The 17,118-nt window shown below is 36.3% G+C and overlaps 3 protein-coding genes across 3 annotated transcripts; 2 read left to right on the top strand and 1 right to left on the bottom strand.

Moving 5' to 3' along the window:
• Window positions 1-6,164: 6,164 nt before the first annotated feature.
• On the top strand, window positions 6,165-9,614 carry LOC122399062 (WD repeat-containing protein 36). Its single transcript, XM_043399461.1, has 3 exons — window positions 6,165-7,769; window positions 8,271-8,548; window positions 8,760-9,614. The coding sequence occupies exons 1-3, from the start codon at window positions 6,236-6,238 to the stop codon at window positions 9,612-9,614; spliced, it is 2,667 nt and encodes an 888-aa protein (XP_043255396.1). The 5' UTR covers window positions 6,165-6,235.
• Window positions 9,615-9,891: 277 nt separating this feature from the next.
• LOC122399123 (nucleoporin NDC1) lies at window positions 9,892-11,753 on the bottom strand. Its single transcript, XM_043399588.1, has one exon. It carries the CDS (start codon window positions 11,737-11,739, stop codon window positions 10,006-10,008), a length of 1,734 nt encoding a protein of 577 aa, XP_043255523.1. The 5' UTR covers window positions 11,740-11,753; the 3' UTR covers window positions 9,892-10,005.
• Window positions 11,754-12,405: 652 nt separating this feature from the next.
• LOC122396175 (ras association domain-containing protein 4) lies at window positions 12,406-16,323 on the top strand. The gene is made up of 10 exons (XM_043394386.1): window positions 12,406-12,556; window positions 13,110-13,204; window positions 13,383-13,513; window positions 13,573-13,648; window positions 13,730-13,870; window positions 13,953-14,126; window positions 14,214-14,711; window positions 14,795-15,077; window positions 15,858-16,077; window positions 16,163-16,323. Exons 1-10 carry the CDS (start codon window positions 12,517-12,519, stop codon window positions 16,221-16,223), a joined length of 1,719 nt encoding a protein of 572 aa, XP_043250321.1. The 5' UTR covers window positions 12,406-12,516; the 3' UTR covers window positions 16,224-16,323.
• The last annotated feature ends 795 nt before the right edge of the window (window positions 16,324-17,118 follow it).

The following is a 17,118-nucleotide window of genomic DNA, read 5'->3' as shown; positions in this document are numbered from 1 at the left end:
TTCGGAATCTGTAGCTGAAGACTGTAACTATAGGTGTATGAACAGATTATTGATCTCTTCGCGATCGACGCGTTTTCGTGGTTCTCACGGTCCCTTTAGACTACGCTGAGTTGCGCTATTCGAACGGTATTGCTTTTTAGCGATTGCACGTCGATCATTCGTGTTTATTAGCGATATTATTTGCAGCAGCATACCGTGTAAATTACTTTTGATAGGCGCGTAGTTTTCAGAAATGTGAAAATCACTGCCAACGACACCGGTCGGCTGTAAGACATTATTTGGTTGAACAAAGTCGTGTACAAGTAATGTTTGTAAAATACTTTAAAACGATCTATCGTTTAATCCCTTTGTATTTGTCAGAGAACGCTGTTTATTGCGGATATTATGCATATCAGAGTATTCGAATATTTCTCGTCGCCGATATCATTTTTTTTTTTTTAACTTGTATAGTTCGTTTTGTAAATACATATATTTGGAAAAGTGTGTCATTGCTGGCAAATCGAAGTAAAGATATGGGAAGGAGAAACAAACGTTATTTAATGCAGATTATATTGAAGAAGTATTTAAGATTATGTTTGTTACGTTGCAAATTTTCTGAGCATTTTATTTCCAAGTTTACCGCGTTTAAGCAAATTTTATGATCGATGAAAACCCCGGAATTATACATGGTAAAATCTGTATACTTTCTACGAAAACATAGTTTATATCAAAGTAAAGGTATAATTGTAATTTTAGTGATTAATCAGTAATTCAGTTCTATTTATTCGCAAGTATTTGAAGAATCGGAATTCAATTGACGATTCTGAGTAATATCAATCGATTGAGTGTCTTATTTTAAATTTGATATTTTAATCTTAAAATATCTAAATGTATTACAAGCATACAATAGAATATTACCTATCTGCATCAATATCTCACCTACATATCAATGTGATCATTTCCTCTTACTTTTCTAGATGACATTATTTAGATGTTATAAATTGTAATTTAACAATTACACCTTGTATTATAATCTCTGATAAATAACAGCGTTTAATTATTTCAGAGTTATGTATTATACATATGATTTTATTTAAGAACAACTAATTACAATTAGTCAATTTGTATAATATGTATTATTGATTTGTAGTATTTGTTATTATATTCGTTTCCGATCCTCAGACATAAATGTATTTGTTATAAACGAACAGATCTTTGTTTTGTAGAATAGACACTGTGTTTATACACTGTTAGCGTAGAAATGATTTATACGAGTCCGTGAAAACGACGGGCAAACAAAACAAAGTTGTAAAAAGCAGTGTGTATGTACTTACAATTAGTATTACTGGTGCTTTCCTTATTTAATCCCTCGTCGGTGTACAAAATTGACATTTCATTCATTAAATTAGTTTTTAAACGATGCAGCTCTTGTCATAACTATCATCTCCAATACATGTAAGGTGTGTATAATAGTACAGAATAATATTTTAAGACATTGTTAAACTGTTATTGTAATAAAATGAAAGGCAAAAAGTTTAACATCGTAGTTCCAACAGAGCAACTAATAATGTTAATGAAATATAGAACAATATGTTCTGTAATAGTTATATGATACACTAAGTAAATACTTTGTTTAATAGCGTTACTCGTACTAAAATCTTGAAATTTTTATTGCATCAAGCATAAAATCGTTTAAGCATTTACTTTTATTTATTAATATGAACGCGTTTTAGTGAAATTCAACTGAAAATAAAGAGTACTTATTTTTTTACATCGCAATAGTACTAATCTTATAAAACATAAATCTGCTTATAATTAAATATATATGTATCATATGTATCGCATAATATAAATATAGCAGGATTAAATATATTTTGAAATTCCCGCCTTCTGATGCATTGGCTTGCACCATATAACGTATGCAATCAGAGGTGCCAGAAGAGCATCGACGATGCCAGTTCACGCGTACGTGAGCTCGTGGAGTTTCGGAAAGTCGACAAAGGCAGACTGACACATGCCCCCTTTCTCGATTCTCCGAAGCTGCCCGAAGTAATTTCGGACTACCTCGTGGGTGTCGATAGAGAAAGGCTCACATTTGCCTTCTCGCTCTTGAACAACTGAAATTCGACCTCACGTCAACGGCATACTATTCCAAGTCTCGATTGCTCAGGTATTTTTATTTTCCGACTTATGTAGGCACACATAAGCAAGGTACTATAATGATAAAAAATTTTGTGAAATTTTTCTTACGAAAATACACGTTCTAAGACCCCCTAATCATATTTTAACTATTGAAAGAAAAGAAATTTTTTTTTATTATTCCTATGTATGAGCGTACATATGTATATTATTAACACGATTTTTCAAAATCAAGATACTTTAAGATTGAAAGTTAATAAAATAAAACGAGAGTCCACTCTTTGCCAGTATCGTGTACGCTGGTAGCATTTTTCAATAAGAAGTGTTCTTATTTTTATAGTATGAACAAAACAGAAGAATTAATTGTTGCAGAAATTAATCAATAATGATTTTCCTCGATATGTCTTGAGATACTCGTATCAGTTTGTTATGACGAACTAAATACTATATGCCATTTTAGTACAATGTATGGGTCGGATTATAAATTTTAAAAGGATATAGACGAATATTTTTTCAGATGCAAACATAGCGTTTTATTTTAGAACAGTAACTTGAGTTAGCAGGTAATGTCATAAAACTGTTTTACCCAGTTATACCCCTTTTTACCTGAAGTGTAAGGTAAAAAGTACGACGTATAAGGTACGACTACATGTACTTTTGAATTTTCCTACAGTCCTCCGCTGGCCTCTGCTGACTGCTGCTGACCACTTCTGATACTTCTGATACTTCTGACAACGTATAACGATTATTACGGGCTACTGCCAACGTCTGCCGGCCTATACTAGCTTCTGCTGGCCTCTACTGACCACCGCTTATATTTCTGACAACATATAACGATTACTACTGACTTCTGCCAGCCACCGCTGGCCTCTGCTTGCCTCTGCTGTCCCCTGCTGTCCCCTGCTGGCCACTGCTGGCCCTTGCTGACGCCTGCTGACCACTGCTGACCACTTCTGATACTTCTGATACTTCTGACAACGTATAACGATTATTACGGGCTACTGCCAACGTCTGCCGGCCTATACTAGCTTCTGCTGGCCTCTACTGACCACCGCTTATATTTCTGACAACATATAACGATTACTACTGACTTCTGCCAGCCACCGCTGGCCTCTGCTTGCCTCTGCTGTCCCCTGCTGTCCCCTGCTGGCCACTGCTGGCCCTTGCTGACGCCTGCTGACCACTGCTGACCACTGCTGATCTGTGTTGACAACTTCTGATATGATGTATATGTATTAAAACTTTGTATAATGTAAATCTATGCCAATAAATTATATAATTACAAAGAATTCTATGTGTTCTCATCATTTTTTACCTTTCTTTTCCTCTCCAAATCATTACCTTAGTTATAAGACTCCCTGAAACTCCTTGGTTTCCCTGAACCCCTTTGGAAGTCCCGGACCAGCTGGAAAGTCCTGAAACAACTGGAAAGTCCTGAAACAGCTGGAAAGTCCTGAAACAGCTGCAAAGCCCTGAAACAACTGGAAAGTCCTGAAACTCAGAACTTTGCTAAAAATTCAGGGTTTCCAAGAAATCCCAGGACTTTCCAGCTGTTTCAGGGCTTTTTAGTTGTTTCAGGGATTTCCAGCTGTTTCAGGACTTTCCAGCTGTTTCAGGACTTTCCAGTTGTTCCAGGGCTTTCCAATTGTTTCAGGACTTTTTGGGAAATCGGCGAAATTTTCGAGCAAAAATTTTTTGACGAAAAAAATGAATTTTCGATTTTGCCAGCAGGTACGAAAGTGACGGTTACAGAAAAAAAAATTTAAAAGTTAATATTTGATTTTGGCAGCAAGTACGAGAGCTGACGGTTACTGAATAAATTTTGCTCGAAAATTTCGCCGTTTTGCCAATTCAGATGTGGCCTTACCTTGACCTTGACCTTGACTTCAAGGCCATTCGAATTTTTAAAAAATTCTGGACACTGGGAATCCAATTTTAACCGGAAAAACGGTCTCTTAAAATTAAGGCAATGATTTGGAGAGGAAAAGAAAGGTAAAAATAACCAAAACACATAGAATTCTTTGAAATTATATCATTTATTGCCATAGATTTACATTATACAAAGTTTTAATACATATACATCATATCAGAAGTTGTCAACAAAGATCAGCAGTGGTCAGCAGTGGTCAGCAGGCGTCAGCAAGGGCCAGCAGGGGTCAGCAAGGACCAGCAGGGGCCAGCAGAGGCAGCAGAGGCAAGCAGAGACCAGCAGGGGTAGGCGGTAACAAGTAGTAATCGTTATACGTTGTCGGAAGCATCAGGAGTGGTCAGCAGTGATCAGCGGAGGCCGGCGGAGGACAACGGAGGCCAGCAGGGGCCAGCAGAAGCCAGCGGAGGCCAGCGGAGGCCAGCGGAGGCCAGCGGAGATCAGCAGCGGCAAGCAGTGGAAAGCAGGGGCCAGCAAGGGCCAGTAGGGGACAGCAGAGGCCAGTAGGGGACATCAGAGGCAAGCAGAGACCAGCAGGGGCAGGCGATAACAAGTAGTAATCGTTATATGTTGTCGAAAGCATCAGGGGTGTTCAGGAGTGGTCAGCGGTGGTCAGCGGAGGCCAGAGGAGGCCAGCAGAGGCCAGCAGAGGCCAGCAGAGGCCAGGAGTGGCCAGCAGAGGCCAGCAGTAGTCAGCAGTAGCAAGCAGTGGCAAGCAGAGACCAGCAGGGGCAAGCAACAGCAAGTTGTAATCGTTATACGTTGTCAGAAGTAACAGGAGTGGTCAGCAGCGGTCGGCAGAGGCCAGCGGTGGCTGGCAGAAGTCAGTAGTAATTGTTATACGTTGTCAGAAATATAAGCAGTGGTCAGCAAAGGCCAGCAGCAGCCCGTAGAGGCCGGGAGACGTTGGCAGTAGCCCGTAGTAATCGTTATACGTTGTCAGAAGTATCAGAAGTGGTCAGCAGCGGTCAACAGAGGCCGGCGGAGGACTGTAGGAAAATTCAAAAGTACATTTAGTCGTACCTTATACTTCAGGTAAAAAGGGGTATAACTAGGTAAAATAATTTTATGACATTACCTGTTAACTCAAGTTAGCCACCAGTAAAGGCATGTAGAAATCAGCAATGGTCAGCAGAGGTCAACGGAGGTTGGCAGAAGTCAGTCGTAATTGTTATACGTCAGAAATATAAGCGGAGGTCAGGAGAGGCCAACAGAGGCTGGGAGAGGCTGGCAGTAACCAGTAGTAATCGTTATACGTTGTCGGAAGTATCAGGTGTGGTCAGCAGTGGCCAGCAGAAGCCAGCAGAGGCTGCGAGAGGCTGGCAGTAGCCAGCAGTAATGGTTATACGTAGCCAGATGTATCAGAAGTGATATCTGAAATGATATACATATGTACGCTCATACATAGGAATAATAAAAGAGAATTTATTTTTGTTCAATAATTCAAATATGATCAGGGGGTCTTAACACTTTACCGACCGGTAGCCTATTAATCGACTTTTTACCGACCGATAGCCGATAAATCAGTTTTTTACCGCTCAACACTTTACCGACCGGGTAGCTTATTAATCGGTTGTCATGAAAATAAAAAATATCACTAGATTTAATTACCCTGTAATTACAGAAAGAGAACAATATAGTAACCACTGTCGCAGAGTTTCATTTAACATTCTTATAAGAAAAAGTAGATATATAATCTAGGGTCAATCGGTACCGGTCGGTAAAGTGTATTTCCGTAAGAAAAATTTCACAAAAGTTTGTTCCATTATAGTACCTTGCTTATGTGCGCCTACATAGGACGAAAAATAAAAATACCTGGGCAGTCGAGACTTGGAATCGTATGCCGTTGACGTGAGGTCGAATTTCAGTTGTTCAAGAGCGAGAAGGCAAATGTGAGCCTCTCTCTCGAGCCCACGAAACGGTCCAAAATTACTTCGGCAGCTTCGGAGAATCGAGAAAGATAAGAGAAACTCTGCGAGCTCACGTACGCGTGATCTGGCATAGTTGAGTAGTGCACCCGGTGCTCAATCTAGCTTCACTGTATGCGATTCACATCTTCATTGGTGTGTATAGTTCATGCCTCGTCCAATATGAACGCATCCATGGCTCGAGTCTTCGAAGCATGATTGTATATTCTAACCTAACTTTTTATATGTAAACAAAATTTTTGACATATAGTAAGAAGAGATAATGGTGCAAAGCAAAATATTTTTAAAAAATCGGGCATTGGGATATGTTAGTAATCACATTCCTCTCGTGACAAGATACATAGAAAGACGAAAAGAAAATCTTATAGTAACGTGCGTTGGTAACGCATTTCACACGTACGGTTGCGCTCATTTTACACTTCTTAGCGTGTCAGGAACGCATCCAGGAGACATTACGTGCTTATCAGCAGATACCTATCACATATATACAGCATGTAAAAATGTCATATATGCTTGGAGGAGAGGGACAGAACTAAAGCATACCTATAAAGGTCACGAAAGCACTGTGCATACACTCTTACCTTTTGGGCCACATTTAATATCTGTGGATGAAGATAGCAATGTTAAAGTATGGGATATTAAATTGGAACAGCTCGTTTTGGAGCTTAACTTTAGCAATAAGATTTTCAAAATAACAACATTAATGCATCCTAACACTTACATGAATAAAGTTGTATTTGGAAGTGAACAGGGTCAATTACAGTTATGGAATCTGAAGGTTGCACAAACAATTTACACATTTATTGGTTGGAATACACCAGTAACTGTAATCGAACAAGCCCCTGCAATAGATGTTGTAGCAGTGGGTTTGAACGATGGGAGAATTATATTACACAATCTGAAATACGATGAAACTCTTTTTGAACTGGTACAAGATTGGGGCTCTGTAATATCAATTAGTTTTCGTACAGACGAATACCCAATCATGGCCACAGGAAGCTCAGATGGCCATATTGTGTTTTGGAACTTAGAAAAACAACATGTAGAAAGTCAACTGTACAAAGCACATTTTGATGCGGTGGCTGGTTTAAAATATTTACCAAATGAGCCACTATTAGTATCATCATCACCTGATAACTCTTTGAAGCTATGGATATTTGATTTAGCTGATGGTGCTGGCAGACTTTTAAGAATTAGAGAGGCTCATGCAGAACCACCTACTGCAATTCGTTTTTATGGGAATGAAGGCACCAATATACTAACAGCTGGAAGCGATTCTTCCTTAAGAATATTTTCCACAGTTACAGAAATTTTGAACAAAAGTTTGGGAAGAGCATCGTTTAACAGAAAGGCTTCAAAAAAGAAAGGAAGGACAGTAGATGATCATTTGATAATGCCACCAATAAGTGAATTCTGTGCGGAAACTACAAGAGAAAAAGAATGGGATAATATTGCTGCAATACATATTGGCTTGGGTACAGTCACTACATGGTCCTATAACAAAGCCAGAATGGGTGAACATAAACTATTGCCAGAAAAATTTAAAGGGAACCACAATGCTATAGCAAGCACTGTATGCTTGACAAAATGTGGAAATTTTGTTATTATAGGCTATAATACAGGTCATGTAGAAAGATTTAATATGCAATCAGGGCTTCACAGAACTAGTTATGGCAATAACAAAGGTGCGCATAAGGGACCTGTAAAAGGTGTAATGGTGGATCCTTTGAATCAAACTGTTATTTCTGCTGGAAGAGACACTTTCATAAAGTTTTGGGATTTTAATCAAAAGAGAGGTAGGAAAAATAAATCGATTCGTAATGTTATTAATTTTAAGACGGGGGTTGATAATCTTTTGGGTAGAAAGTACTATAATTAATTAATAAAAAGGAAAGGAAAATCAAGTCACATACATACAGTAGTGCCCGCTTTAGCGTCCGTTGCCATCCTCCCCAGTTCTTGGAAGTCAAACCTGTCCGCGCGTACCAACTATTGTATCTCACTCGCACTCATCCCGTATTCTTATCTCAGTTGAATTCGTAGAATTCACCCCGCTGCGTAGACTTAATGCAGACGAGCGACTTTTTGCCGCACGATGCATCTGTCTTCGTTATTTTCAGTTGGAGGAACAAGGAAAGACATACGATCGTGCGTCAAAAAGCGACCGATCCCGATCTCGGACGCGCAAATGGGCACTACTATAACGCTATCCCATTTACAATTGCAATATTTGCCCCTTTCACTGAAATGCCTTTTTGTCTTCTTTAAGCATTCAGTACGTATTGTATAATTTTAAGGGAATACACAACCAAGAACAAAATTATCAATGGGCGAACCGGTTGAATGGCTAAGGTATCACAATGAAAGTTCACTAACGGCCGTAGCATTGGAAGATTTTAGTATTGTATTAATAGATCTTGATACAACAAGAATTGTACGACGTTTCGAGGGACATCAAGCACGAGTAACAGATGCATGTTTTAATCCAGATTCAAGATGGTTAGTAACAGCATCAATGGATTGCACAATCCGTACATGGGACATTCCTTCTTCGAATCTAATAGATGTTTTTCAGGTATACCTTCGTACACATTTTTGTTGAATTTTGAATCTATTACTAATATTATGCATTATTAATATTGGAAAAGTAACTAAATTAATGAAAAAACTTTATACATTAATACGTTCACTCTTGCGCGTCACTTTTCGCATAAATCGAAAACTGAACTGAATGTTTCGATTGTATCGAATAGTATCGACATTGATATTTTACAATGGCGTTTCAGGTTCCAGAGGCATGTGCGTCTTTACATTTTTCGCCAACAGGCGAATTCCTTGCCACAACACATGTATGTAATGTCGGAATATATTTATGGTCAAATCGAACTCTCTATTCTTATATTTCGCTAAAAGCGGTAAACAAAGACGATCCGATTCCAATGATCGATCTTCCAAATTCAGTGGTAGAAGTAATCGATATCAAAGATGATGAACTCATTGAACCAGAACCAGAATACATTTCTCCGGATCAACTTCATGATGATCTTATTACGATGTCTGGCTTGGCTCAGACGAGATGGCAAAATCTACTTAACATAGATATCGTTAGGAAAAGAAATAAACCAAAAGAACCACCCAAAGCACCAGAAAGTGCACCTTTCTTTTTGCCAACGATTCCATCATTAGAACTAAAATTTGATTTCTCGGATGTACAGAATAAGGAACCAAATAAGAAGTTGATAATTCATCCCGATTTACAAAATCTTACTATCTTCGGTAAATCTCTACTATCCGTTAAGGACGATGAATTTGAAGTTATTGTCGAAAAATTGAAATATATGAGTCCAACTTCTATCGATTTTGAAATTCAATCGCTTTCGACCGACGAAAACACGATGAATACCCTGTTGCTTCATTTTATGAAAATGATACATTACATGATAGAAAAGAAAACGGATTTTGAATTGGCACAAGCTTATTTGGCTGTGTCTTTAAAGTGGCATGGAACTGTAATAACAGAGACCGAATCGTTAAGAAGTTATTTGACTACATTACAAGAAGCCCAATCAAAGAGTTGGATTTTACTAAGAGATAAATTGTTTTATAATCTTAGTGTTGTACAAGCTTTGAAAAAATTGTAATATATTTTGAGAGAGTAAAATTATTGTTTTGTATATTTTTAAATGTGTCATTACTTATAAAATATTTGATTTATTATAGCATTTTACAAATTTAAGTTTAGGTATTATCACGATTAGAAAGTATACTATACATACCAAACTTACAATTATTTTTTCAATGAAAATTCATACATTGTATTTACCAAGCCTTAACCATAATTGTAAAAAAGACTCCAGTCATAAATATAATTTATATATATGTATATAGAACAATTAAGAAAATAACTGTATAGTTTTTGTAATACATATATATAATTTTGACTATGAGTAGAGTATCATAGATTTTATAACTATTTCGGAGTATGGCAGTATATACATCATGGTTCATAAATTATTCAAAACGGTACAAAAATCATTCTCTGTAAGCTAGGAAATTATGTAACTGTTCCATTGTTCCAGGCTCTAGTGCTAAATCTTGAATATATTCTTCAAAGTTTATAACAATCCTGTAAAGACTTCTCTTTGTTGTACCACATAAAGATCGAAGAATTTGTTTAATAAATTCATCATCTTCTTCTTGCTTTTTTACAATAATATTTAACTTTTGTAATTTATCAAGAGCTTGTTTCAAACCAAGTAAGGTATTAATTATAAGTGGTAGATCCTTCAGTACAATTCCATAGAAATCTTCACTTATCGATAATACAGATAAGGAAGAAATTGCTTCAGCAGCCCAAACAATTGATTGTCCATTGAATAAAATATGACACACTTTGCCACCTTCCACTTCACCAAAGATGTAAGAAATAAGTGGTTTGGAAAGCAAATATTTAAGAAAATTGTTCCACTTTACTCTTATGAATTGTTGAATGAAAAGTTCATCATCAATATCTTTTTTTACATCACTTTGTTGGATACATGTTGGTGTTTCCTCTTTTACTAAATTCCGCATTTGGTATACATATTCTTTTTGATATAAACTACTCTTTGTTAACACAGCTGTGTTTAAAGTACACGATGGTATTTCTTCTGGATATTTAACACATGCTGCACTAAGTTCATCCGAAAATTTCTTAATAAGTCCAATGCATGTTTCTACAATGCAATTCCAATTGTAAGGATGACCACCAGGTTGACTCAGTGAAAATAATACGCTTCTTCTTGCCTTGTCTTTTTGTGCCATCGTGACTAAATCCAAGTAGCCTAAGTGTCGCATTATTGGTATTTTATCCATGGATAATGCTTCTGGAAGCGTTACTTCAGAGTTATCATTACTAAATACATTACTTTGTTTAAACTCAAACGGAATCCATTCTGTCAAATGCAGATTGAATAATAAATATGTGCTATCGATTGCCAATACAAATATCAATTGGTATAACCACAAATGGAAAATCAATGGGAGATTTATTAATCTAGGAATGCTATTCAATGGTTCATTTTCTAATTCTGCGGATGCCAAGAACAATATCACAGAACGAAAGTAAGAGCCCAGGAAGTAATAGATAATTAAATAGTATAAAGTTGGCCACACACACTTGACCATTAACGATGGTAGCAGCGTGTATAATTCTGTCTTAAATCTATAGAACTTCGACATGGATATAATAGGAAATTTTAAGTAATTTACACGAAAGATGCTAATCTTTAAGAAAAAGTACAATCCACTCCAAAATCCACTTAAGAACAGAAAATAATGTTCTTCCATTAGGCATACTCCATAGATTATGGTACATTCTGTTGTTAAAAAATTGTATGTCCCTCCTTGGACTGACAAATGCAACCAAACAAGGAGGCCGCTGATGATAATGTGTAGAACACCCATTAAAATATTTTGGGGTGTGAATATTCTACAAAATTTTGCAAATCTGCTTTTCAGATAAGGTGGAGTGTTCGAATAACTTTTACTACAAATAATCCCGTGAAAGAACGTAACGGTAGCAAGAACGCAGAAATAACTCCACATACGAAACGAGGTTATCGTTGTCCATGTGTTTTGAAACCACGATGTATAGTTTGTATTCAGATTTGTGATTAAAAACAAGCATGATACAAGAAAAAATTGCACTGCTATGATAGAGATTATAGCCAAGAACATCCTCTGCATCAACAATTCTTTGCATCCCTTTTTATTTGTCTGCATCATCTTGTTTTATGTCAGTTAACCTTCACTGTCTTGATATCTTATACAATGTGTAATTCAAAATACTTTCAAACAAATCGCTATATCGAAGATGTTCTTCAAAGGTGCGAAACTTATATAAACTTATCATTTATCTTCATAATTGTAGTTCGTTATATATCCATTATTATGAAATAATAAAAATGATAAACATTTGAAACTTCGAAAAGCCGGCACGCTTCTGTTTTTCCGTTAATTTTATCAAGCGCGCCACTAGGGTAACTTTCATAAAACGAACATTAAAGGAGACATTATAAATTGTAATATGAAAAACAATTTTAAATAGTTGGAAAGTATATATTTATTGTAAAATTAAAGATATTTATTAATTAATTAATTTATGGCTTAAATTACGATTCAGCCCCGCTGGCGATCTGTTAAATATTATGCAAATATGAATGCTTATTTCTAAGCCATAATGATTCTTATCATATATTTTAAATATCATAGCTATACGAATAATATTTACGAATGAACGTTTTACTGTTTTTCCGTAGTTTCCTTTCTATTTTGTATTCTATGTTTCTAGTAAGAAAATGTAAGTCAAGTGCTTGATACGTTTTCGAACCCGAACAGGAACTATTCATTATTCAGCGAAGGTTGCCTTACTAGTAACATCTTTAATTAACCCGCATGTCATTTTCAATGCGCCTATATAAATATATAGTATAAACAAAATGGATTAAAGTTTTATAAAAATTAGTTTTTGTTATTTTATGGAACTGTTGAATACCCGTCGTCATGTGGAAGTGCCATAAATGTGGGAAACCAGTATACTTCGGTCAGTCCCAATCTTCACATATATTAAAAAGGCGTACTAATTTTGACAAGTACCGTTTCCTGTCATTAGAACGAATTGATTCCTTTCTTTTTTCGTTTGTATGAATGTTATGATACCTGAATATTTCTCAGACACCGAGATTATTCGATGATTCCTTTGTGCATGTATTGGTCGAATATTTCATTGTTAATAAAAAGAATTTATTTTAATTAAAAAAAGCAATCCAAACAATGTTTATTCTTTATTTTGGCAATCCGACGATTTCACTGTTTATGTATTAAGTAAAAGATGAATAATATCTGTAGAAGTTCAAGTTTATTTGTATGTTACAGGTATCAATTTAAATTAATATTGTAGTATGCTTTTATAATTTTTAATTCTATTAAAAATATTTATAATAACACCAAAGGAAGAAATGTAAAAGTTGTTTTACACATTTTTTATATTAATGTACGAATTTTTAGAAATGAAATCAATACATTCTGTACAAGTATAATATGAATATATCTATTTATTTTGATAAAACAATTAAATGAATTGTATTTATTTTTAGCTGAACGTAAACAATCATTGGGATATGATTGGCATCCAGAATGTTTACGCTGTGAAGAATGTGGAAAAAGATTGAATCCAGGCCAGCATGCAGAGGTGCAATAATATTTTATTGCAAAATTATTGTATATAATACCTTGATAATATTTAATGAATTTAAAATGTATTTAAAATGTATTTAATGTATTATTTATTAGTATTGTCAATGTACTGTTATTAATTATAAATCATAAATTGGTATGATTGACATTACATTTTATATATTAATGTATAGCACAAAGGTGTACCATATTGTCATGTACCATGTTATGGGGCACTTTTTGGACCACAATTGTTTGGTCATGGAACAAGAGTTGAATCACACACAAGCTTTGGAAAAAAAGAAGCTAGGCCATCGTTACCTAGGTATGACATTTAATGAACATTATTAAACTAATATAGTAATTAAATTTTTTTATGTTCAGATCACACTTGGAGTCAAAACTGAAAGTTTTCAATCAATATTATGAAGGCAAAAGCGGTGGATTTAGGAGCCGCGAAGTAAATAAATTTTGTATTATAGATATATTTATATTTAGGAAAGTACAAAATAAATTGATAGGTGTGATTTATTTGATATAGGTAAATGGAAGATTAATATTAGAAGGTGCGCTTCGAATTTATTGGGGCGTTCGAGGAGTAATTCATTTAAAAGAAGATGATGATCAACGTACAGTGGTTACAGCGCGGAATAGAAACTCATGCAGGCGTAGCGTTTCCGATGTTCGTACATTTTTTTATGTAGAAACGCGCGCGCTTAGTTGGAACTTTGTACAGTATTATATGTTTTAAATTTTTATATTAGAGTATAGAAGATGAGGATAAGGAGGAAAATTCCGCGAAGGGTACATCGGAGCAGGATACAGAAACTGAAGCAAAATCTGTTCCAGCTTCGCCTGATCACCTTAAAAGTCTTACTTTGCCAATGAAATTAGATGTTAAGACCATGGAATGGGATGAGCTAGATGAACTTCTTCAGGTAATAAACTGATTCTTTAAATTTCTGGTTACTAGACGTGTTTTATATTGTTATTTAATTTTATTCTTCGGAATATTCATTCTCCAGGTTGAACGCAAAGTTGAGGACGGCAATAAATTATATCAAACAATGCCTGAAAATCTGCCGTCGATTAGTTCGCAAACTAGCACGGATGCACTACCGCTTTCTTCTCAGTCCAGTCTCGATAAATCTGATTCTTGTGAAAATTCAGAAACAAGTAGCCCTAATCACCAAACCACCCGCGGTAATGACAGTAGCATAACCAGTACACCGACGCACAGTATAGGTAGCTCGTCTAGTACCGATACACCTATTTACCATGGAACACCGAACCGAAACGGGACGCTTCGAAGGATAGAATATTTCGATAGTTTGGAAAAAAATATACCTTGTAACAGAACTATCAGCACCGACGATAGTTGGATAGAGAAAGGATTAAATCGATCGATGTCTGGACCAGACTGTCTGCAAAGACATCGAACAGACAGTGATACAGACTCCGTGAATTCTCTTCAATTTAGAGAGGATGATAACATGACGATGTCCACCGATAGCGGATTAGAGGTAATTAAACTTTGAGCAACATTGGGCCGCGTGATATCTCGACTAGGAATGAGAAGTTAACGATCATTTTGCATATATTTTAGCTGGATGGGGTAGTTTTACGACGAAAACAAGGGTCTACCGCGATCAGACGTCGACCCGGAGGTCGTCGCCAATCCCGTAGTCGTTTGCGGCGTCGTTGCTCGATCAACGGACATTTTTATAATCGTGAAACCAGTTTTTTCACACCGCCACATGGATCTCAAATGTCTGTTTGGATTACGAGCTTAGTAAATACCCAAGAAGTTATCAACCTCATGTTGGACAAGTATAAAGTCGACGCTAAGCCGGACAATTTTGCGTTATTCGTGGTCCGTGACAATGGCGGTGAGTTAAATCAATAATTTTGCTTCTAAAATATACATATATCGTAAGCTAATATTTTACACAAATATTTCGTAACCTAACCTGTACAAATGTAAGACAAGTGTAAGAACACGTAATGACCAAATTGTTGAACGCGGAATCGACCTTCGATGATTCTCACATCTGCGCGCCAACACGCAGCCCTGCCATGAGCCTCCCCCAACTACAAATTTGGGAAAAGTTGACCTGCTCGTCGACCAACAACGGCAACTTTTTCCAAAGTCCTCAAGCGACGTCTTCGTTTCGACGTGGCACACACCCTTTTCCAAGAGCATCGTTGCAAGGGTGCTTGGAAGGGAGGAGACCTAACACTCGACCTTCAAACATCATTCTCACATTCTCACAGCGGCTGGAACTAAGTCATATCTCTTCGACCAAACACAATGTACTGTCCCCCGCTGACTTGAAGTCCCGTGGCAGGAATGCGAGAAAAGTAGTGGGGATACACTCTGGTTCGCTATTGGTCGCGGCAGTTACACACACATGTGGACTGCCTGAGAGCAAGGGAGCAAGACAGATAGATGAACGGTTCGAGTTTGACTCCTCTTGCCCCTGTGGCGTCCCGCGAGACTTTAAGTCAGCGGACCACAGTACTTTAGTTTTTTAATTACGTATCTAATAAACGTTAGGAAACTCAAATCTCTCAAAACCCTTAATTCCTCCATCCCGGAGTATTAATTTATTATATGAATACCGCGAGCTGCAACACAAATGATGAACAAATAATGCTTTTTTTTCTAGAACAAAGAAGATTGAGAGAGGACGAGTATCCTTTAGAGGTTAGAGTAGTATTGGGTCCGCACGAAAACGTTGCTAGGCTCTTTTTGGTGGACAAACTTTCGACGCCGGAAATCAGCTCCGACGTCGCTCAATTTCTCAATCTATCTTTGGCAGAGTGTCACGGTATATTGCAACGTTATCATTACGAGGAGGAACGTCAAATTCTCGTGTTGAAAGAGAAGTAAGTTTTTACGGAAATTGTGTATAATTCCCAGCGAATAATTAGTATAAAATATATTTAAATTTTGTTTATTTGATATTTCCAGATACAAAGAGATGCGACGAAGAATACGACAAAGAATGGAGGAGCTAAAGGTCCGACTGTAGTTAGTACGTATACTTAATGAATACTTGAATACCCATATCATTATTTTTCTATTAATCCACACTTGAAGATCAATTCTTTCTTTTTTTTATAAATTATTCGCTGCGAAAAATATTTTGTTGTAATCAATTTCAAGGTATGTATCGCAATATGGTACATAATCCGTAATCCATGACTTATTTGAAAGTTCGAGCGTAGCAATGGAATATTGATTTACGTTTGAATGTGTCAAGCGATAACGTACTAACATCTTCTAGCTTAAAAACTTGTTATTTCATTATCCAGTTGTAATCATATTTTGCATCTTTACTGCATTTATCTGTACTCTGTATGCGCAGCTACTACCGAATCGTTCAGTGCAATTTAATTAGAAATTTATATATCTAAATGACATATTTTTTAAGTCGACTGTGCATTGTACAAGAGTCATACAGTCATATGAGTCATTGTTTAAGATGATATCGTCTAAATTGCTAATTGTTATACGTACAGGATGCGACATAATTTGCGCTGCAATCGAAAAAAAGGATTATTCTTCGTGATATAATGAGTCGAAAGTTCGGGGGAAAATATTACTAAGAGAGGATTTCTTTTTGAAAATATCGAGCTTGAAAATATGTGATCTATATATACGAGGTCATAAGTCTTGTGTACACAACTTTCGTTCCACATATTTGTATTAATTTTCCACAAGGAATCGCCTGTCTTTCGATTAAGTCGCAAATTTCGCCCCATCCTGTACAATGCTTTACTTCGATTATTTGTACGATCAGTAAAAACGAATGAAATCATTGTCGCCAAACTTATAAAACGCGATAAAATATCCGTGTATTAGATAGATATCAATATTAAGTCAATTTATATGACTTCCGATCGAAACGAAGAGGAATTTTTATA

This window comes from Colletes gigas, unplaced genomic scaffold (genome assembly GCF_013123115.1).
Source record: "Colletes gigas isolate AHSC1104 unplaced genomic scaffold, ASM1312311v1 Colletes_gigas_Sc00001, whole genome shotgun sequence".
Classification (NCBI taxonomy): domain Eukaryota; kingdom Metazoa; phylum Arthropoda; class Insecta; order Hymenoptera; family Colletidae; genus Colletes; species Colletes gigas.
Note: the sequence above shows the minus strand (reverse complement) of the source record. Positions and strands in the feature narration are given on the sequence as shown.